The sequence below is a fragment of the Lineus longissimus genome, chromosome 4 (assembly GCF_910592395.1).
Source record: "Lineus longissimus chromosome 4, tnLinLong1.2, whole genome shotgun sequence".
In the NCBI taxonomy this organism is placed as follows: Eukaryota; Metazoa; Nemertea; class Pilidiophora; order Heteronemertea; family Lineidae; genus Lineus; species Lineus longissimus.
The window spans coordinates 5,709,129-5,732,972 of NC_088311.1; the positions used below are offsets into that span (position 1 = coordinate 5,709,129).

The following is a 23,844-nucleotide window of genomic DNA, read 5'->3' on the forward strand; positions in this document are numbered from 1 at the left end:
AGATGCATTATTGTTATTTTCGAACACGCTCATGTCAGCAACTGCAGGGCTGATGTGTTGGGAGGAGGGAGATGCCAGCGTTTCTTCAATGTAATACTAAAAGAAAGGTTGTATAAGAACGCGAGAGTTGGATGTTCTCTTCTTCATTGATACATACTATATCGATCCGAGCATGCCATTACTTATTTCATTTGTGATGCCTTTATTATATATTGCACGATTCCAACATATAACTCAAAAACAGCTATTTTCAAACGGCTGCCGCTGCTTTCTTTAAGAATGTTACAGAGTTTATATGAGATGGTATATGCCATGTCTTTTGAGAAGAAATTAACATATGCGCCAGCTACATCTTCTACAAACGCAGCCAGTTGTTAGTCTCTCTCTGACCTCTATAATCTTTGGTGATGAGACCGGCACATCCCCTGAGAACTGGCTCTAACTGACCCGTCCTCAGGTCGCGGCGCCGCCGGGGTCGTTCAGAGAAGATTTACCCCGCGTAAAATGATTAGCGCCGGACGTGTAAACCGGCCTAATGGTAAGCAAATTCCATTACCCATCCTTTGCGGCGAGATGACCTAAGTGGACACAGCGATTACTAACCTTAAACTTGTTGTTTAGTTCTCTAAATAATTTACAACAAACACAGTTGTTGCATGTTATAAACTCATCGTTCAGTTATGATGGAGTCTGAGCGCTATGTCTTCGTTTGATTGCATTTCTTTTGCCTCCGCTCTTAACCTAAGTGCGAGGTATTTCCCTGCTTGTCATAAATTTTTACTATAGATAAAAGCATTTTATAGGAATAGGTTTACACACCATTGGAAATAAAGGCCAACACAAATATGCACCCCGTTAAGGTTTTATTTTTTTGTGAAATGAAAAATCCTGGTTTTTGAGATTTTGAAGAACCACTTAGCCAGCACATTTGTGTTCGCCATAAACCCTCTAAGTTTTTCATAAGATCAAGACCCTTTACTTTTAAGAGTAGACAATCTTGTCAAGTGTTGCGCAGCTGCCGTATCCTTGCGACGCGATATGAATGTCCGATTTGAATCAAACAGAATCACAAAAAACACGTCCGGCTAGCGCAAATAGCGTCTGTGCACAAGTAAAGATAAGGCGTTCCTTCGGTCGGCTGCATCGGGGCGATAAGTCTAACGCCGGAGATCCTAGCATCACCGATTGCCAAAATTACATGGGAAATATTATTAACGTCATGGCGTACACGGCGATGATATGACTCTTCTGACGTTAGATACGCATACTTATTCAGTAGAACAGTCAATTTTATTTAGAATCTAAATAGAAATGAAGGCGCGTGTTGATGTGGACTTTGTCCTTTTGTGGTGTATTCCCTGCGATGTTGGTGGTGGTACCTAGTTGTGTCTTCAACCTAATCATAATTTTTTCCGATTTTTTTCTCAACAATGGGTTGTCGTTTTTACAGATCGTAGCAGTGGTGTCTATACTCTTCATCATACTCTCGACGATCGCACTGACACTTAACACAATTGACACCATCCAGGAAAAGGACGAGCAAGGCGACCCCATGGACAACCACAAACTTGTCATAGTAGAAGCCGTGTGCATCGGCTGGTTCACCTTGGAATATCTTCTCCGGTTATGGGCGTCTCCGAATAAATGGAAATTCTTCAAAGGACCTCTGAATGTTATAGATTTGTTAGCTATTCTTCCTTACTTCATATCTCTTGGTTTGCAAGAGTCAAATAAAAGCACTGAGCAATTTCACAATGTTCGCAGGGTGGTGCAAATCTTTCGAATCATGCGGATATTGAGGATTCTTAAGCTTGCAAGACACTCGACGGGCTTGCAGTCACTAGGATATACATTACAAAGGAGTTATAAGGAACTTGGTTTGTTAATGATGTTCTTAGCCATTGGAATATTAATGTTCTCCAGTTTAGCATATTTCGCTGAAAAAGAGGAAAATAAGAAACATTATCGGAGTATCCCTGAGACGTTTTGGTGGGCGGTTATTACAATGACAACAGTGGGCTATGGTGACGTGTACCCGATTACACCATTGGGTAAGATTGTGGGTGGTGTGTGTTGTATATGCGGTGTTTTAGTTATTGCTCTACCCATTCCTATTATAGTCAACAATTTTGCTGAGTTTTACAAGGATCAGATGCGGCGTGAGAAAGCATTAAAGCGGCGGGAGGCGCTTGAACGTGCCAAACGAAACGGCAGCATAGTCTCGTTCCACTCCATCAATTTAAGAGATGCCTATGCACGCAGTGTGGAATTAATAGATGTAGCCGCTGACGGCCATCACGAAACATTTCACGATACGGTCAGTGTGAACCGTAGTACCTCAAGCCCCCCTCCACCGTGTATACTAAAGCTCAATGAACATACTATGAAACTGAGTGTGGGCGATAGCAAAGACTCTCAAAGCTTACAAGACAACTCATGCAATCCGAGTTCTAACAACCTCTTGGACGTTGACGACGACTCCCTCAATCGAATGACGTCATCACAACCCATGCTCAACCTTGAGGTAAGTTGAAAGGTAAGGAAGGGTGCGTGCGCAGCTAAGGAAACAGTAAGATTTAAAGACGGTAGTACAAATTTTGTTGTTTTTGATATGATGATTATAAACCAGTTGGCATTGGGACTGGAACGAACCAATCCTGATGCTTGTGATACAATCATTCGATTAAGGAAAACTCTTGGAGACTATATATCAAATATTGCGGAAATGAATGGCGAATCGACTCCACGGTATCCTATTCATAAGCAATTTGTTCCTACGTCTAATGTGATAAGGTTCTGCTGAGTGAATTAAACGAGTGGTAATTTCTCATAAAATCCTTATGAAATAAAATGACTAACAAAAGCTCAAGCCCAGAAAAATATTGGTCTAATCACACTGGTAGCTGTTAGAATCGCCGCCATTCCAAAAAGAGTGTTCGATACGCACCCTTACATGTAGATTTGCCATTGGACTATACTTCTTCATAAACTCTGTAAATTAGCTCTTCAATCACGGGATTGAGAACCGTGAAAGATGAGTTAGTATGCATTACCGGTTCATGGTTTAACGAGAGCAAACTCCTGATACAACGCCGTATACATGCAGCTTCGTCTTGTCGAAAAACATACCCCGTCGCAGAATTGAGACTTGCCTCGTAAGCTCTATCACCGTTACTCGTGTGTACATGTAGTATGTACATGTCATGATAAATCTACAGTTCCTGTTTTGATGCACGCTTATACCTAAACCAGCCTGACGTATTACTGATAGAGAACCATTACTGTTTCCCGCTGCCTGCTCATCTCCTTCGAACATCAATATCCAGAAATGATATTACTTTCCTGACAATGAGTGTAGTCTAAAGTGGTTATTTTCTTCTAATATTGTGTTCCGCCAACTTTCTCCTTGTTGTTCTTCACTACTTTTTCGCCTTTATTTCAGTGTTTTGTTCGTTATGCTCTCGATTTATGCTATGATTTAAACCACTTTTACCATTCATGTTAGATATAACACAATGGGCAAAAGACACACTTCAACATTCAAAACCGGAAGACCGTTTTACCGATGATTCTAAACACCAAACAACTACACCTTCACCTTTGGATTTCTACATGTACATGCATGTTTTTTTCCCGTATTCGTTGCTCGGTGACCCTTTCTAGCCTTAGAGACAATGAAGAAAAATGACTTCGGCTTACATACACACTGTTGAATTCACAATCTACATGCTATATTTGACTTCGCAGATTACAAATGTACAAAATATTCTTGAGAAGCAAAGCAATCGCGTTCAACGTACGAGGCGGTTTTTTTCCTGCCCCGTGCTTCAATCGGCAATCCAGAGCAAAGTAGGATTCTCGCCAGACGCTGATCGAGGTCCACTTAGTCTTAAATTGATATTGAAAAGTTGGTCCCATACCAATATTGTCATGAGAAATGACAAAATGCAAGTCCTTGTAAATTGAAATATTGCGTGTTTCTGGAGTAAGGGCAGTATTCAATCAAATCATGCATGGCAATATGCTGTTCCCAATTTGCTAGAAATTTTCTATTTAACAACTTCTTCATAGCACAGGGAACCAATGATTCGACATTAATGAATATAGGCAATCTGTCACATTGAGTTAGGATAAGAAAGAGTTTAGCTGATTCCTCTCAAACCTAATTAAATATCAATTAACAATATCCAATTACCTCGCATATAGATTTTGTAATCATTACACGAGTATGAAGTGGCCTTGGTAGGGTCCATGATTTGAAAGAATCGGCTGCAATTGAAGGGTTGTGGACGCTTATTCTCGGCTCATAATAGGTCGCAACACCAATGAAGCATTTACGCGGCGAAATCGACGAACAATTACATTTGTACAATCACTACGTATATTTCTTCAATATCTGCAATATGTAAGAAAGCTACGCTACGCTTTGAAAATCACAACGGAATTTGAAATATAGGACCGATTGCTGCTTGCGCTGAATGCATTTTTACTGCATATAAGTCACACATTACCCTTTTGGTCAACTCTGACCTTAGATCAAGAAGTTTCTTCATCATATTCTAAAGTCTTTGGTCGTTACTAGAGATGAACCTACAACCTCCGGATTACCAGCCCTGACGCTATTTTAAGTTAATTACTAGCCTTTCTCACATAATAACTTCTTGCCATCTGATTTTATAGTTCGCCATGTAGTCTATCATGTGCGACCCATAGACCCGTAGACTTGCAAATTTCAAAGCCATATTTTACAATTACTTTTGATTAACTAATTTCATTCAACGCTCTTTGCTCTTAGTTCATTCTTAAAATGCATTTTTTTCTACATCAGTCATGAATGCAAAAGTGAAGGGAAATTCACAATTTAAAATTTGTACTGAAATAGTACTACTGTAACTTGCTGAATGACTGAATTAAGATCTGATTTGTTTAGGGACGATTCCAACTTATAGAGTAATTAATTGGCAAGATATCAATTTAACAGATAGCATGCCTTTGCGTAGAATGTCTCAGGGAATTGATGATAGATAACCAATTGTAACTAGAAAATGAGATATTGTAAATAGAGTAGGCTGAATTCACTCGAACACGACTAATTACTGGGTATGAAATTAGATTATATTCGATACCGTCATTTTTTCCATTATACCTCGGTTCGTTGTCTCCTGACTATAGCTAATTAAAATTGTTGTGGATGTAAATTTAATCAAATATGTCTTGCTTTAGAGAGATAGAGAATGCTAAAGAGGCTTCAATTAATGCCTGTATTACATGTAGCTGTTTTTGAAACAGGCAACTACTGAAACTAAATTCTAAGCTGGCTCTTGGCTAGCGAAGCGAGGAAAGTGCTACAATATGTTGCTGGCCACAGGGCAAGTGAGACTGTTTGGGCGTATCAAATCATATGATTGGTGTCAATTAATTGAACGTGGATGGGCAGGTAAATGTGTTATGACGAATCTGATATAATCTTTTCATCATGTGCTAGTACATATGCATATTAATCCTAGACTTAGTGCGTCACATAGGCATGCACATACATTCACCGTCTTTGTTTCAGACTTCTGTTGCTGACCACAAGCCTTCCACTGATACAGTTGCAACTGACAACAATGCATTGTTGTCGAAGTCCTGACTTACAGGCACCTACATGTATAGCATCCTAGACTCGGAACGCGTGGTAGGCTTGCTCTAGATCATCTTGTTAGCACTTCAACCCTTTTAGGACTGAAACCCTTGTTATAAATCCCGATACATTTTCTAAGCTCCTACACCTTTCAGGTCTCATCTGATCCAGATCCATATCTGAGGCCATGAATTATTTGCATTAAATGCATTATGCATTAACATATGTATAGTAAGCCAACCCTTCCCAACCTTTTCTATAACATTTAACGATTCCTTACTTGATTTCTTTTGTGAAATACGGATATTTAGCATTCTATCACCATCAGCGCAGTCACATTTTTTATAAGTAAAAAATGATGCATTGATAATACAACTTAAAAATTATTGGTAAAACTCCAGGGGCCCTAAGAAGGGCTTCCACATATCGTTCAGCCTATACCTTTAGCAAGCGATTAATGTCTTGTAAATCCTTATTTAGAATGCAAGGATCTTAAATGATATGTTTTCCATGATCTCTCTACATTTTTCGGAATGTTTCGATGTCTTATCTGTTTAATTCGACCTCAGTCCTCAAAGGGTTAAGTCTGCACGTAAGAGCATGCCCTGATTTTTAACCGCTGTGAAGCTTTTTAGTTTTTTTTCTAGCTTTCCTTGAAGCAACGCGTTGGTGTTTTTCCCGGCACAGATTCACTCCCTGTATACACCCGTCCCTTGGGGATAACCGACAGATCAAAACTGATTAATCATTGACCCGCCGTTTAAACTGAAATAAATCAGTGCCTGCGCTACTTGGCAACCAAAGAAAGATGTCTTCATGTGTTTCCAACTTCATGATGATTGCAACAAGAAAATATGATTGTGCCATGCGAATATGAATTTTTAGTATCGTTTTTTACATATGCGAGACAGACACGTGCCAATGATACTATGTCTTGTACGGGCAGAGTCTTTCAAATAATTTTAAATATTTGAAGGACTCTGGTACAAGTAACTATAAATGCACATTTCCTCATATTTTAAGTAATCTTATTTAATACGCAGTTATACATTTTTGTCGCTGGAAGTCCTTCTTTATTATTGCATACCTTTCTTTCCCAAAAATTGTGTTGTATCCATACCAAAAAGGACGAAATGTTGCTTCCACACAAATACTAGAAGCATGTCGGCCATCGTTATCGTGCAGTGCAATGAATTCTGCTGATAACCGATCTTCTTCAGAACACATTTAAAGTCCATCTACCCTTTACAGAGGATGACTGCTCTTATATTTCCTGGTACAAGACATATAACACTTTCTCTCTGTTCAAAGACATGTCCTGATGATATTAAGAGGGAAAAAGAAAAAAATATCTAGAAAAAAATCAGTGTCGTGAATGTTCATCGATGTACGTGCTTAGCTTAGAGCACAGCGTGCCTTGGCTTCTAAATACTCGATGTATTATTACTATGTATGTTGTGTTAGGGAAGGATGCTTTTTACTGGTACCTTAAGTATTTCGATCTTACAGTATATAGGATGGCAATTACATAATATATGTGATGTAGTATTTGCTAACCGAAAGCATGACTGGAACTAGAATTATTTGATGACGTCATTCTGTCATTCTGTCATTCTGTCATTTGCCTTTTCTTAAAAAGACGAAGATGACATTTGTTCTTTGGTGAGGATAACATCAATATTTTCCTTCATTTTCCCTTTTTACATTGAAATGTTTTCTTTTCCAGGAATTCACTATCGATCTAAAACGCCCTTATACTAGCTTTTTAACATTGCCTTTGCACCTAACAACAATACATTAGTCGATATTTTATTCCTTTTCTGTAAAACTTTCACTTTTAGATACGGTATGTAATTACATGCAGTACAATATTCATTCTACACTTTATATCCAATTCTAACGTCCATTACATACACATTTTTGAATTTCTATGGCTTACAGTTTTTAAGATCTTTCTAGACAACGGTGCAGCGAAATTAAACAAGATGATTAAATACAGTAAAATATGCTTGTGGAACCATTGCTTAAGTACATGTATACTAACGACCTATTGCGAGTGTCATTTACCTAAATTTACCAAACTGTAAGGAGAATTGAATTGAATTGACAAGACGTAGTGTACTTGAATAACAATTACAAATATATGTATTGTGTTCCGCTGTTCTGTTGTTTCAATTTTTCGCCCGCTCACTGATACGTGTTTAATTTTCTGAAAACTGTGTCTTTTACTGTTCCAATAAAGTATTTTCGCCTTTGATTATTGTGGGTTTAATGTTCATGAGTGTTTTTGAGTGTTTATGTTGTTCCCCTCATTGCTTTGGAAACAAGAATGACACGTTTATCATCTGTTTTGCTCTCTTGAAACGTCATGATATCTTTAGCTGTAATATGGAGACATGGAGATAAGGGGAACATTAAAAATGTTACACCGGAATCTAGTTTGTTGATTAGTGCTCCACATCTCTTTCTTGACGAACTAAATAAAAGTAGATGACACGTCATTGCCGCTCATGAAAAAAGAAAGTGATAAAACAAAATAGTTTTGGGCACGTGTTATCCGTCCATCATTTTCTTTCCTCAGATGGTTCATATCTGGCTCAGTCTGCTATTCACCTTTTTCCTGTTATGTACGGAAACCTTTTTTTTCTTTGCCAATGTCTTCTGTTCTCTGCTAAGCACGACAAAATTCCATTAAGTCTGTCGTCAAGTATTGATGTTGTTGATCGCAATAACAAGCTGCGATATCAGATTTCTAAAAAAATCCCCTTGCCTTGCAGGATAAGCCCTGCATCGATCTTTGCGGCGAGATCAACAAAAATACCATCGAGATGGAGAATATCGGCCGACAAGGAAGCACTGCCAGCACCGACACGTACGCCAGTTGTTATACCCATCCTCCAAGTCAGGCAAGCCCTATAAATCCTGACAAACAGAACCTGTATATCAACCCTATGGATATAAACTCAATGGACCAATTGGAAAGTTACGATAAAGTATTGCCACTGGACACTCCTTCGCCGGGGCCCTGCCCTTCTGTGGTGCTTCCAAATGGCGAGACGGAAGCGTCGCCCCAGTTAGTGCAAAAATTGGACGACGGGTTAACTGCAACATGGCGGTTGCGTCACTCACATCCTCATCCACCATTACAAACGTCAGCTTCCGAAGATTGCCAAAGTCTCAGGCCTAATGCAAACGGAAATAAACTTCAATCATCGAAACGACACAAGTCTCTTCCTGTGGGGCGAAGAGCCCGGTTCACTGACAGTGATAAGAGCGCCACGTCATCGACTGATAGTATCAATTCGCAAGGCTCAAGTAAAGCGAAGGGAAGATTTAAAAAGCAATTTATAAGCAAATTACATACGCCGAGTCCGACCACGGGGAAGAAGCTTGCTAACTATCACCTCATCACAAGTACTAGAGGTAAGCATCAGCTTTGTACGTAATTCGTTATCATTTGGTACGTTTCCTGTCTACACTGGTGACGGCAATTCCGGTTGTTAGTATGTATTTGGAAGGTTAGTTTCTGGTACTGTGGTTACGGTTTATATCAGTCTTCTTCATATAAATTTTGTGACCTGTTACATTTCAAGTTTCTGTTGATTTTCAAAAACTCTAAAGGTAAACTCTGTCCTTTTATGCCGTGATAATTATTTTCTGTAACAAAACTGTTCTTCAGTGACAGATAGGGTTCGTTCAATTAATTTTGTGTGTTTACTAACACCAAAATAATTATTTTGTCTCACCACCTAAATCAACATACATGTACAATGCCTTTCTTCAATTTGCTGGCGTCCGAATTTCGATCAATAACACATCGCTTTAGAGTCAAAATATGAAAAAATAAAACTAAATAGTATACTAAAGCTTGAATAATTTAGGTTATTTACAGGGGCTCGATTTGAAAGTCACATGACCCAGTATTTCGAAACGAATTCCGTGCCCTACGGGATTGAACAAATTCATACCAAATACAGCAATTTCAAATCGACGTGTCAATTACATATTTTAGCTTCTACTGCAGAGTTTAATCTAACCGAATTGATATCCCAAAGCGACGAACTTGTCAGCAAAAGCCTGATCATCACTAGACATTTAAAAAATATGACACTAGTGTACTGGACTAATTTCGTTCTATTTGTGCGACTTTCTACCAATGACAAAAGGACATTCTCAAATAAAATTATCGTCTCGAATTTGCCGTCCTTATTTGATTTCAACATCTTATTGAATTAATACGATATTTTGTGGTTCGGGGTTCGAATCCATCGCGTGTAATACATTTCACTATAAATGACGTAAAAACCGTGGATTGCTGTTTTTGATCAAAGTTTTGCTTCCCCTTGGCTATTTTCGTGATGGCGACTAGGTCATCTGCTCTTCCTACTCAATGGCCGCCAGTCTTCTTCAACAAAACTCACAGTGGATCCTCTTGATCACGTGTGTCATCTTCATCATACCAAACTCATTCCGAACCATTCGGGCGAGCATGATTTCGTAATACGACCCTATAGATCAATCGCACTAGATCACGCTCCCCTGCGAGTTGCTGGAATTTGCATTTAATTTGCACGGCACATTGCAGGATTATCGAACTGTGCTATTGACGAAATTGCTAGGATGAACGATGGGATCTGCTGAGCTGTAGCGCTGCAGCGGTAGCTCTCCTTACACCACCACCTAAGAATTCAGGCCACGAGGACAACACACCAAGCCTTATATTTCTGCTTTCTAATGACATCATATATCCCCCAATGATGCGGCCATTATCTGGTAACACAATAACTTGATCGGTTCACGACATCATCCAGAATCAAAAACAATTCATCCGAGGGAGCATTTATCGCTACCTTAAAAAGTCTACATCTATAGCAGTTCCTACGCAATTATGATGATGATGACGTCTTTTTAGTCTGAAATTGCCCCATATAGACTACTCTATTGCCTTAAATAGATGGCGTCAGCCTTAAATAGACAATGCATTACGAGCGTCACTTTAAACTCCCACCATATAAAGCGTTGGATACCTGCAGTCCCACACCCACGCATGCGTCCCCAAGACAAGAAGCTGCGAACCTTGTACCGGGTCATGTATTCACGACGAATAAGAACCTGAAACCTGCGTTCCGTTATTTCAGTATCCATGGTAACGAGAGGATTTGAACATATTAGGGCCAAGTAATGTCGTAGCTCGACTGGTTCTAAGATACTGTTGGCACAATGACGATATACCGGTGAAATTATCGTCAAAGTGGGCTATTCATTCGGGAAATGTGCAATCTCGTCCCAACTGTGTTGTATTTCGTAATTATCACTAATATTCAGTCGTGTGTCATAAACAAAATAATTGTGCTTATTTCGTGTTATTTCAACATTTATGGCCATAAAAAGAGAGGAAGTCAATAAAATACATTTCACAGCAATATGAGGAAAATTAAGTAAATCATAAAATTAGTATGACATCAGATTGGCCGTACGTTAAATGACTTATCAAATTTATATGTACTGGCAATTCTACGTACTCTTTACTAGCTTGGTACTAATCCCGAGTACATTTCTTCTGGAACCCTTCGATCTGACGGCATGAGTTGGCGTTCGCTTGGTGTCGTTTTCGCCGCCGACGAGAAGCTATAAAACTGTCATTGCCGCGAATGTTATTACGGCAATGCAATAACAAGTTGTGCTGAATGAGCACTCTTACCATCAAATACAGTCGAAGTGAGAACCATCAGACAGTCCATAAAAGGATGCCGAAAGTGGATATGTAATCTCTCGGATTGAAATGCACCGCTGACAGAAGAATATTGCAGCACGACATTCTCGTATGCACTATTAACCAAACTAGATGCGTTCATCACCATATGAAGTATATAAAAGCGCCGTCGAAGACGTGCTTGTGGTTTCCAACCGCTGGACAATGGCTGACGATATCCGTCTGCATACGGTATGCTATTTTGACCGTCGATAGTCCGTATGAGTACGTGTTGTGCCACAATGTCACAATTTGCATACGTTTCCAGATGAAGTCACCTAAAAACTCTGTGGGATACACTTAACAGCTGTCTATCGTATGTCTCATCCAGATGTTGCATGTCCTTTCTCTTGCCTATAACCCTGCCTTTTCATGGCCTTTTTGTATATATCTGTCGACTGAGAATTCTGTCCGATACGTATGTTACACTTGGCTTGTCTGGGGCTTTGTCTGAGATTGTTGTCTTACAAAGCACCAGGGGAATGTCAGTTGGGTTCCATCATTATGACTTTGGCTCGGACGTACTGGCCAACTGATATCTACTGCCTAAGCCTGTGCAGAATGTCCAAATGTGTAGCAGACGGCAGAATGTAAACCAGATCGGCAACGCCAGCGCTAGTTGACGCTTAGCTCTCAACTCAATATCTATCGGTGCTACCTTTTGGAGAATATTGAAATCAGCCGATTCCACCATTCAAAGCCACTGCCCCGGCATATATGTTCTTTTGGCCGAATTCTCAGTTCCATAAATGTTGCCATTGTCATTTGTGATGTGTTTGCTCCACTTCTCACGTTTTATATTTTGCTCTTTCCTGACCTGAGAAACAAGCTGAAATGGTTGTTTATGCCCAACAAGATGCACGGTTGGTCTGACTTTTCTACTGTTTATTGTTTTAATATAGAAGCGGCAAAAGGTAGTCGTTTGCATGGTCAACTCAATATTAGTTATACTGTAAACAGCCAAGATTCGCGCTTATTTATTTCGCGATTTGCGATTTAAAAAAAATTAAAATTGTTACGATTGTAATTTTGGCGGATAATGATTTTTTTTCAAATTTGAAAATAGTTCTAGCGATTTTAATTTTCGCGAATGCAAGTTAATCGTGAAAAGCATTTATGTTCTGATTTAACACTGTATAGTCATCTTCCTATACAGACGACTGCCTTTGCCCTCCATTGCTTTTAACTGACCCTTTAATTGCGTGTACAGCCAACACCAACACGGGTTGCTACCAAATTATTGCAAAATGGATAATGTTGTTGTATGGCCAGATAAGCGAAATTTGGGAGATTTTGAATTCTTTCACAACAATATTGACTTACAGCGTGGCGGCAAAACTCCTGCTATATCTCCTGACGTTCTATGTGGATCCACGTTGACAGTACACTGCCGTGTCGCATGAATAAATCACGAAGTACATGATTGTACATTATTCATTCTTTTTTTCTTTTGGCCTGTATCTGATAAACGGGAATGAATCATGTTGAAATATTATCCAATCAAATCAAAATACAACGTAAATATTTACATTGATTTGATGGAGCTGTAGCACGTTCGTCACAGCGAATAATTTTGACAGATTCGAATATGATAGTCCGTCACTACCTATGTGAGCTTGACGTTATTGATGCATTGTTGCAATGATTAATGCAAGAAATACCTCTTCCCATGATGCATATCCCTGTTGTAAAAGCATGTTTAGATAGGCCAATTATGCTCATCGGGAAGAGGTCATGAAATAGAAGACGATGTGCTACTGTTCTAAAAAATCTTGGCCAAATTTGGTGAATAATTTTCGTCAAATTGGACAAGTCATCGAAACTGATTGATACACAATGTCCCTGTTGGTATTGGCTAATTATAACTTAACACTGATAGAATTAACATTTATTGACTAAATATGACGTATTTCCTATTTGCTATGGCAGTGCAAAATGATGACCAAGCTAGACAGTTGGATGAATTATGGGAAGAACAAGAAGGTACACATTTATTACTACTATCAATCATGATAGAATAGATCCTCGAACTTCAACAATATGTCTTCTATCCGTGCGGCGGCCATCTTGAATTCGATGGCGTCACATGACACAACACCCAGTCTCTTTTTAAATGTACCCATCATGCACCAGTTTCCCCTCATGTTACCAGCATTCTTATTTTTCTGAATAATTTCAAGAGCACCTTGCATTGGCATCTCGCGCGACGCACAAAAATGGTAAATATCAGGAACAGAGTATGGTATTATGCCCCCCCCCCCCCCCACATCCCACCCCATTCAGCAACAGCTATTCTTTAATTTCACAAAAAGCCTTAAAAAGATGATCGTACAGGAAATTTTGCTGGTCAACAACATTTAATTTGTTTTTCTCCAAGCCTTACATTATATTAGATTGTCGATAGCTTGGTGGTCAAGATATGGATTTGGCTTTTAGGCAAGGTACATAAACCTCGTCAGTGACACTGTGCCTAGCAATGATGGTATAGTAAATCAGTAACGTAGTGCTAATAATGTCAACATTAATCGGAATGTATTTCGAAATGTACTATTAGAACTCATTGCACGTTTATTGCACATTTAGACTTCCGTATTTCACCATTAAATGTTTTAGTCTGGCATTTGATTTTAGGGAATTGATACCGAACTTGATGACTATGGTATTGGTTTCCTCACCAAACACCGCCAAGTTGAACCTTTTGTAGGCAAAAACCGCGGTGCCTCGCCAATGTTTTGGGCGAAATGACCGAGAATGCCAATGTTTTTAAGGCGTTGGTTCTTCTTCGTTAGGTGGTATATTGCAGGAACGTAACCAAAAGTGCCAGCTCTCAAATGCTGATTGAAGCGACTTTTGCGGGGTTACGATGTTTCCCCAACATGCCGTGAGTCGCCTAACGTCCGGGTTCTTCACACTTGGGTATGTAACTTGAGTATAGAGTCCTTAGGATATGCAATACAGTACAAACCTGCTGAAGAAAAATGGTGGATGCTGTCTGAAACGTCCACGTTTCTTACTATCCAGTCGTAGTGTTTCATCAAAAACATACATATCAACTCACCTGGGTGCCTAATCCTCGGTCTAATCTTCACGAAGTTATGTTAAAATGTTGTCCTGCTAAGTATGTCAGGTCAGAGTCCCAGGATAGTCTGTCCATGTTTATTATTGGACACGACGTGGATACTAAGTACGGAAAATCGAAATTTCTAGGGATACAACCCCCCCCCAATCAAAAAGCCATTACCATGTCACTTTATTGAGTATCTATGTTCCATCAGCGCTATTCGCCATTGATTCAATGTCGACCAAGATTGGCTATAACCTTGTAAGGTCAGACGGCAAATATTAAGCTTGCTGAGACCATGGTAAATCTCATGACTCTCTCACTGACCGTCCGCCATCTTGGTTTGCTGGTAGAAAACACAATGATGTGTACATTGCTGTGTACATGATGTGCACTTCTGTGTTAAATTCCTTCTGGGTCTCCGTTGAAAAGCAATGCAAACAAGATGGCGAAACGCTGATGTATTTGATGAGTGAGATTTTCGACTCGGACGCTAAACTGTCAACTCAATATTCAAATGATTTGCTGGCAATCGTTCTTCAAATTGATAGCAATAGTCGATTCGTTCCCGTCTCGCTGAAACTGACTTTACTAACTTGAGGACATCGATGAAAGATGGTCCAATGATCAACGATGTATTCGATCCCACATTCAGTTTTCATGATGTTATGATAGATTTTGATTAAAAATACTAATGGTGACTTCTTTGATTGTGATTCAACTGTTAAGCACATGTCTGTTTAACTCTCTTCTGCAAAACGCATGTTTGTAGACCCAGCATGATTTGCATAGTTGTGATGCATGCAGCTGATAGGCTACCTTTTAGGCCTAGAAATCACTCAAAATATGTATAGCCAGAACAGAAGAATATCGAATAACACGTCCAAGATCATATCAAATGTCCCTGATCTTTACACGTGGGTGCACCTTCCCTGCACACTCTTCTTGGGAGTAATGTGTTCTTCTCATCAGCACAGCTGTGTCACCGTCAGTGTCGTTTCCAGTATAGTGCCGTTATTTAAGGCGTCACACACAACACTGCTTGGTTACAAAGTCCTCATTTTCATTGGTAGGCCTACCCAACAAGGTGCACATGTAAGTACGCCGCTTTCCTTGTTCATTTCGAACATCTGGTCTAGCTCAATGTGTCTGTTCTATGACTGTGTTTTTCTGTGTGGCTGGCGTGGTCATGAACACATCTTAAGTATCTGCAACAGTTTCTAAGTAATGGATTGTTTGGCGTCTTTCAAATGACATTAGAAGTACGGTTCCTTGTCTACCTCATGTTGTCTTGGTGATGTATTACCATGGCTACTAGCCAAAGCCTGCATGTTTTCTGGTTACTTAGCAACTTGTATCGCGCATGCAGCTTTTATTGTCCGTCATGTTTTTGCTTATAGGTTTATGAAATCTGTAAACGCTTTACTAAACTATTATTCTAAACTTGTATTTTAATTTAGGTAAAGGGAAATCAGGAAGTGGGGAAGAAGGTACGGAGATGGAACCATTAGAAACGTCATCTAAACGGCGCCCCATCTTAAGACGAGACGCCATGAATAAGGAGGAGACTGAGAACCTTTTAGAGGATACCTTAAAGGAGATTCAAGAAAATGGAGACGAAATTTATTCGGTTCCAGGACACGATGGGGATCAGGGGTATCAGACCTCTGATTCCCAGGACAAGGGGCTACCTCTATCGGGAAAATCCGGCACTTCCTTACCAAAATATAGCAGCAGCAGCAGTCCAAGCAGTGATCAAAAACTGTCTGACACCAGCTCGGCCAGTCCGGACAACTATAAAAGCATTCGTGAGTTAGACAATCAGAACCAAAATTTCATACGTGGTTCACCAGCTAGTCCCACCGATAATTTGCCGTCGGATTCTAGTCAGGCCGAACATGTTAGTATCATTATGGATAACACGGGATCTGTGCAGAGTGGCGACGGGGATACCACGCCCACTAGCCCAATCGGAAATGGGCAGGATACCCCCATGATAGATAACATCAGGCACAACGAGGCCAAAGATGGTGGTAGCAAGTTCGAGTACATCGATGAACTTGAGGAGACGTAGGGGAGAAAGGTGAGTTTCTGAAACTCTTACTATACTAAACCCGAACTTCACAAACTCTCGACCAAAGTATCGACTTGCCAATAAGACCTTCAGTCCGAATTTTAATGCGCAGCCCCGGAGTACCTTGCGAAGTGATTTAGCATCGTTGGGCTACGCTTCATTACTAATCAGTTCAAATACTGCTCAGTGGCCAATCACTCCCTCACCATCTATGCGAATAATTTGGGTGATCTGTCGGAGGCAACATTTTGATCTGGGGCCGTTTTGACTACTAAGCCGTGATTCATGTGGAAGAAACTTGTGACGGTAAAGACCCCGGGAGGCCAATCGGTCATCACCGCACATTCTATTGACTGATCAGTAATGAGGAGGTCCTGGGAATCAGGCTGCCGTTATGGGTACCTGAGCGTTACTTTGATTCACGTTCTTTCGCCATCACTTGCTAATCTAGTGCTGGTAAGATTTTATGAGGTCTTGTGGTTTGGCTGCTGAAAAAAGACAAGACCTCATAGAATCATAAAAGTTAGGCATTTCTGTTGTTCAAGTTGAAATCCTCATGATTATTTACGAAAAAATGACGTATTAACCTGAAAGAAGGTCAATGGAGATGGCCACCTTTTGAAATCAACAATGAATTACGCATTTTCCTGATGATCCAGTGGTTTAGAGTTGCCGAGAACTTTTTATCAAATGGCCATGTTGCATACAGAGAATGTGGCTCGTCCTCCTTATACAGCATCACCTTCCCTGAAACATTCCAAGGCTCAACCTTGCAAATGGCGATGCCACTGCACTGAAAAGATCTAGCCTATAATCGGCTGGTCTCTACCCCTATGCTGAGCTAGCCTCATCCGTCTTCATTTTGTATTGACAGCAAATTTGTGTGCTGTCACTTTATTGATGGGCAGAAAAAAACATGCTGGCCGTGTCGCTCAGACAATTCTTTGCTGCGAGCATACATTGTACTGATAGAATTTAATGCCCCCGTCATTGGTGGTAAATGGTGATGACAGCAGCATCTTTTTCACAAAAAAAGTCACACCTGTGGCATCGAAGTGTCTTGACCCTTGAGGTTCTGACATCGTACAAAGACAAACCCGTTGCCTGATTGGTATACTGGTGAGGTTATGGTGTAGTAGGTAAAACGTCTTTCATACAGGAACGATTCATTTTTACGCCATATTGTGTGTGTTAGAGGTCTCGTGATATCTGCTTCATGTAGGTAAGTCGTCACTAGACAGCTGCACTTTAGTATTAGCAGCTCCATCATTTACCGCCGATGATGTAATGAATAAGACATGAGGATAAAGGCAAATGGGCAGCTGTTCAAACACATATCCGAGTAGTGTCGTCCAGCTGAAATGTTCAAACATGGTCGATCATGTGTAGAGGTAGAAAATACCCTACAGAAAAAGTGTCCCGCCCTATTATATTCTGACTGTCAAAGATTGAAGCGCAAAACGAAATATTTTGTTTCCCCGGACATTTTCACCATTTAACCTGAAGTTCACAAAAAGCAGTACTTAAGTGATTTCCATAAGAACTGAAAACTGTTCTTGTCATTGGTTATGCCATTGATCTCATTCAAATCTTAAATTTATTCAAAATTCCAATTCACCAGAGGCTAACCCTGTCCCCTGATTGTGCTTTCCACATCATTCAGCCGGCTGAGTAGGTCGTGCGAGCTACGACAGTCATTCAAAGGATCATTATAACCCACGTATCCATAAATCTACCAGTAATGTCCTACTAAGGTTTCGCGAAGTGGAACTCAAATACATCATTGCAATGTTTGAAGGTGTGCTGGCATGGCTGCAACAGCTGGTTTCCTTATCCGCAGATCGACTGACCTATGGTCATGTGGGCTTAGGTGACAGTTGCCCATCGACTTTGAGCAGCCTTGGGCTGTGGGAACGCTATCACAGTCACTGCAGGCCATTGTGTAAGTAAACTGCTTGACGTGAGGATCGAATGACCTGCATCCGATCGAAAATGTATTCCTGACTTAATAATCAATAAATAATCACGGAATATCGATCTTCTAATCTTCCGTCATCTGATCGGCCTATATCTATTCAATACCTAAATATCGATTCGTTGTGGATTGGAAGTGACTTAATGTTACCGCGGTTTATTCATAGGTCTTTATTGATTTTTTTTAGAAAAGATGTGTTTACCTCGACGAATATTCTTTTGGACATCCAGTTTCTTAACACAAAAGCGAAAACACTGCATATATTAGCATGTTTTGGACGAAGAAAACGTTCACTGTATGGTATTCAAGCTTAAGCCATTTTTGTTGGGTGTACTTAAGTTACTATTCGACGAATTTTGATGATGCAATATCGAACTCGACCTGGATGACCTACTTGGCAATTTCAGTTGGTAAAATGTGGTCCAGACACCTTACGATCCATTTCTTTAAATGAGAATGATCACCAAATCAACAGCTCTCCGTTCTCAACGTACTCTGCTAAGTATCACCAATGCTTGTCTAGTGAACATTTCTCAATTTCACCACACTTTCAATCGCCCATTAAGCCAAGCGCAACACATTTGAAAGCAAATCTCGTGAAATTTATAGTCGCCATCGTGAATGCAACCCCGATTTCCCCCGATTCTCATCCGGCATTCGGGGTAATCACCAGAGGTTTAAATAACGGGCGTAATTCGGCTTCTTACTTTGTCATTAGCTTGAAAAAAATCACCCCGTTTCCTACTTAGCCTGGTATATTACTACAACTGCGGGAAATTGCAAATGTGCGCCGTTCGACACCAGGGTTGCCCCAGTATCGATCTATCAGCGCAACGGGATCGGGCTGTTATTTTCTCATCTGTTGGCAAGTATATTTACCACCAGGCCGTACACATAGTAAATTGATGGCCAGGGATGAAGGGAGAAAAAAATAAATGCTGGCAATTAATGTTTGCTTTGTTTGATTGGAGCAAGTCCGAGAATGGAACATCCCAGCAGCACTTTCAATTTGGTTTAGTATGGTACAAATCAGCAATACTTAGTTCTCGTGGCACACAATGTGTTGTAAAGGGTTTTAAACACAACATAAATGAAAAGACAAATGAGAGAGAAAAAAGGACGCCAAGAAATCTGATAACGAGGAATTGCTACAAATATGCATTTATTCATCATTTACTGTAGACATGGTGTATGGTCGATCATTGACTGCAAAGCAGGAGCAAAACTAGGATTCTAAAGGCCAAACTCCATGTTTTTTAGTATTTGACGAACACGTAGATTTTAAGACAGCTGTTTTAACTAAGTTGAGGGTTTTTCAACACTGCTTGGCTCAGCACCTACTAAACAGCTAGACACATGTCCTATCGAGGTGTGTAGAGTTCTATGCATCTATACTCTAGCGATACACGCTAAAGGCAATGTAATCGCATAAGTAATATGTACACGTACATGTAACTATACTGAGGAATATATGCCCTACGGCGCAATACTTGGAGAAAATCGACATGCAGGTGTCACTCAGAAAACGACGCAGATTTTCTCAGAAAAGAAAATCCGTTCATTTCCCCAAATGTTATTGGTCTGTATTCCAAGAAATGTTGTCGGCACAACATACATGTATTTGATGGTGTATATCATTGCTTCCTGAATAACTAAGTGGTGAAAATGGACATGGGGCGTTTAGCACCGAATCTCTTTAAATATTGAATACGGGGCAATTTCATCTGCTATTCGATACCACACGGTTTGCCTGACCGAGATGCCCCCTGCATCTTTAGGACCACTTTTCCATAACACAATTTCTACCTGGAACCTTAAACTCGACTGATCAGTCACTGCGAGAATTGGCCAGTCACGTATGAGGACAGCCTTCTTAAGATCAATTTATCGATCTCCATTTTCACGAGCGACCACTGTATCTACATGTGATGTGGTCGTGGTAGCCGTCAAGGCGTACCAATGGATGTCAACAACAAATGCCTCTAATGAAGAGAACAAAATAAAACGTGTTTTTGGGTGGGTAGGAAGGGCAGATAGAGCTATAGTTCTCTGCCCTATTGAGTGAGCTAACAAAGAAACATGTTTTCAAGTTCAAGTGAGTGGAATGTTTATAAACTGTTACTTCTAAATATCCGGTATGTCTTTGAATAATTTGTCTCTGCCAATTTTATTTTGATCAGACAAACATTGGTTTACAATTCTGTCTTAACATTGCTTTGACCCCCATGGGAGTCTCCCATTTGGTTGATTCCACTCGTATTCTTCACGGTTCGTTGTATATTCGGTAAGATATCAGCCCAGAAACTGGCATATTTGTTTCGATAGAAAGCCTGGGTTTTGTAGTCGGCTTGCTTATCTACGATGTCAAATTCCATAAACTTCTCTTCTCCAAGATTGTACTCTGGCCACTGGTGTGGAACTTGAACCGGCTTGTTGGGGTTTCTGAAAAAAAAAAGTTTCCCAAATATCTTAGAAATTCATTGTACACTCAAAAGAAACCAAAATCAGGATGGAAAGAGGCATTTACTTTGCGACTTGACTGATCCGTCAATGGAACTTACATACAATCTTTGGTAACATAACGGCTAACCTAATATTGCATGTATTTCGTTTCGTTCGCTTTCCCATCCAAGTTGCATGGCCAAATCAACCCCACATTACTGATTAAAATGTTCGTGGCAGGCCTACGGTCATCTAAATGAAGAACCTGCAATCTGGCAACGTCAAAACGGCGGATGGTTGACTCTCAAGTCTATATCTATTTATAACATTAACCAGCCTTGTATAAAGACGCAATAGCATTCCGCGAAGATGACGTCACTGCAGCTGCTGCCCTCTATTTCCCCATCGCTGAATTACAGGCAATGTCGGACAAATATGCGGTTTCGTAATGGATTCAGGCTTTCTAACTGGGGCAGTTAGATTCAATCTGGCACATGTCCGAGTGTTGGAAATACTACATAATTGTTCTGAATATTTCTCTCTCTGACTCTGTGGTATCATTCATGCTAAAAACAATGCAGGGTCAAAGATAATTGACTTTGAAATAAGCTCAAATGCGTAGAAATAAGTGTCGATGTCCGCCTGTCACGTGACTAAAACGTCATCAATATCTTATGCAAATGACCTTGTGAGCTATAAATAGTAACTTCGCGGGATGCTATTGAGTCTCGCCAAATCACATATGGCCAATCGCTGTTCGGTATGGCCTGACAGAGACTTCGCAGTGCCTCTCACTTATTGCTCAGTTAACTCACCCTGTTTTTGCAAAGTTTGTCCAGTAGGTAATCAGTCCATCAGAAAGTTCATTTTCTCCCTCGTCCATCCTTTCCTCATTCTCCATAGATTCCGTTCTGCCAAATAGAAAGCTGAGTTCGCTGCAATGGATTGCACCATCAACACACGGTTCGACCTCCAACATATTAGCAACAGTCCCTACCTTGTTAGTGTGCATTGGGAGAAAGCTGTACAGGTATGTCGAGCCGGTAGTCGCAGCGTCATCAGATGCATGTCGCCTCACGAACTTACCGATGCCGTCGTAAAAAAAAGCATCTCCTATGTATTCCATAAATCCCTTTAGCGACATCAGGCCATCGGTGATACCATTTTCTGATGTGCCGTACAGCCACCATAGGGCTTTGGCTACGTCTTTTGTGACAGCTCCGTCCCCTACCCCCCAGCGCTCAACCTCGTATTGGAATGCTTCCATGGGTACCCCATCATAGAGACTCTTGTTCGTCTTCTCCTTATAGACGGGCTCGGACAATCCGGTGACAAGGGGTGATCCTTCATACTTCACAGCTCCCAAGAGGAAGTCTAACGATTCGAAGAAACGTTGGTCTTCCATACGTTCCCCGGGTACTCTTGATTTGGGTGAAAAGGGAATATGAGATCCATCAACACGGGGTCCAGTCGGGAAGGCTGAGTTGAGTTCACCATGTGGGTATGCATGGAAAGAAGCACTGAATTCCTGAGCGGGCAGTGCACGTAGGCAGGAAACGACTTTGTTTGAATCTTCGTTTGAACAGCCGACCTTCTCTACAAAACCCTTCTGGTATTCATCTGCAGTTTTAGGGTCGGGGAATGACCATGGAGATAAAGGCGTCCCACTTTCAGCAATGACACGCTGAAACAGTCCCTTGTTGCTGGGTGCAAGCATTTGCCAAGTCACTGATGCACCTCCCGCGGATTCGCCAAATATCGTCACCCTGTCCTTGTCGCCACCAAAAGCATTAATGTTCTTCTGCACCCATTTGAGAGCTAGCTGTTGATCAAGAAGCAGTTGATTTCCAGCAATATCATCGTCGTCGTCATCAGTTGTAAACAAACCAAGTAGGGCCAGTCGATAGTTTATAGTCACAACAATAACGTCACCAGCGGCGGCCATCTTGGATCCATCATATTGCAAGCTGGCGCCTACGGTGAAAGCACCACCATGGATCCAAACCATAACGGCTTTTTTTTCCTCGCCTCCGCTGGGGACGTAGATATTCAAACTTAAACAGTCTTCACTCTCGTTCAGGTCTTTCTCTTCAGAACTGTACATTAATCCGGCGAGCCATATCTTGTCTTGTGGACAAGATTTGCCAAATCGGTCTGCATTGAACGGTTCGGTAAATGGTGCCTTTGGAACGGGAGGGCTGAAGCGTAGCTCTCCGACCGGGGCTTCCGCGTATGGTATTCCACGGAACTTGTAGAGTAACTTGTCCCGCCAGGTATCCTCAAAGCCTATTATGTCACCTACACTGGTTTTAACAGTAAGACAGTGCACGTCACTGAGTAAAGCTATCGAAACCAACACTGAGATGAAACCCCGTCTAGACTCCATGTCTTGTGTTTATGAAATGACTAACCTAGATCTAACCGTGTCAAAGTCAAATGCAATACCGCATATATAATATAAATCATTGTTTGTTGCCGATTTTGGTATAATACAGTCGTGATCTAATTCAGTTCATCAATGCAATTCACTGATGAAAAAGACTGCATATATCAAATGTGACCCTGATCGAGCTTCAATAACAGAATGAGAATTAGGTTACCGGAGAAAAGTTAGAACTGATATTTGCTCAATTGGAAATCGGAATTTGAATAACATAGATGTACATTGTAGGACCGTCTGCAAGGGCATGCATTACGTCTTCAACTTGATTTAGTGCTAATAGCAATCTGATGACATCTGTAGTAGTCTTGTCAAGTAGATGGAGTGACTATTGGCAAGGCGACCTTGGCTAAACGCTCTGTATTTCAATAGATGTCATAATGTGACTATGAGCAGAACCGTACCAGTCCCGGCGGTAACATAGTAAGACAACTCGTATCAACCAGAGGGTGGTCTCCCGTCATCATCTTTTGTATA

At 40.7% G+C, this 23,844-nt stretch overlaps 2 protein-coding genes across 10 annotated transcripts in view; one reads left to right on the plus strand and one right to left on the minus strand.

The window, feature by feature from the left end:
- Positions 1–23,844, plus strand: part of LOC135486050 (potassium voltage-gated channel subfamily B member 2-like) — a 53,693-nt gene that overhangs the window by 25,546 nt on the left and 4,303 nt on the right. For 2 of the 9 annotated variants that reach the window (XM_064768520.1, XM_064768519.1), the window contains exons 3-7: positions 1,451–2,524; positions 8,401–9,045; positions 12,190–12,238; positions 13,305–13,358; positions 15,897–16,519. In XM_064768520.1, the coding sequence (XP_064624590.1) occupies positions 1,451–2,524; positions 8,401–9,045; positions 12,190–12,238; positions 13,305–13,358; positions 15,897–16,510 (2,436 nt within the window). In that variant the 3' untranslated portion in view covers positions 16,511–16,519. Of the gene's footprint in view, positions 1–1,450; positions 2,525–8,400; positions 9,047–12,189; positions 12,239–13,304; positions 13,359–15,509; positions 15,532–15,896; positions 16,520–23,844 lie in introns of those variants that run through there. The other 7 variants (XM_064768524.1, XM_064768525.1, XM_064768526.1 and 4 more) reach the window with 7 other exon arrangements.
- LOC135486466 (fatty acyl-CoA hydrolase precursor, medium chain-like) lies at positions 19,621–23,341 on the minus strand. Its single transcript, XM_064769264.1, has 2 exons — positions 21,743–23,341; positions 19,621–20,927 (listed from the first exon to the last, which is right to left on the minus strand). The coding sequence occupies exons 1-2, from the start codon at positions 23,311–23,313 to the stop codon at positions 20,678–20,680; spliced, it is 1,821 nt and encodes a 606-aa protein (XP_064625334.1). The 5' UTR covers positions 23,314–23,341; the 3' UTR covers positions 19,621–20,677.

Coding starts and splice junctions, on each gene's coding strand:
- LOC135486466 (XM_064769264.1), bottom strand. CDS start 23,313: ATGGAGTCTAGACGGGGTTTCATCTCAGTGTTGGTTTCGATAGCTTTA. Junction 20,928..21,742: donor ACAAACTTTGCAAAAACAGG/GTGAGTTAACTG, acceptor TTTTTTTTTCAG/AAACCCCAACAAGCCGGTTC.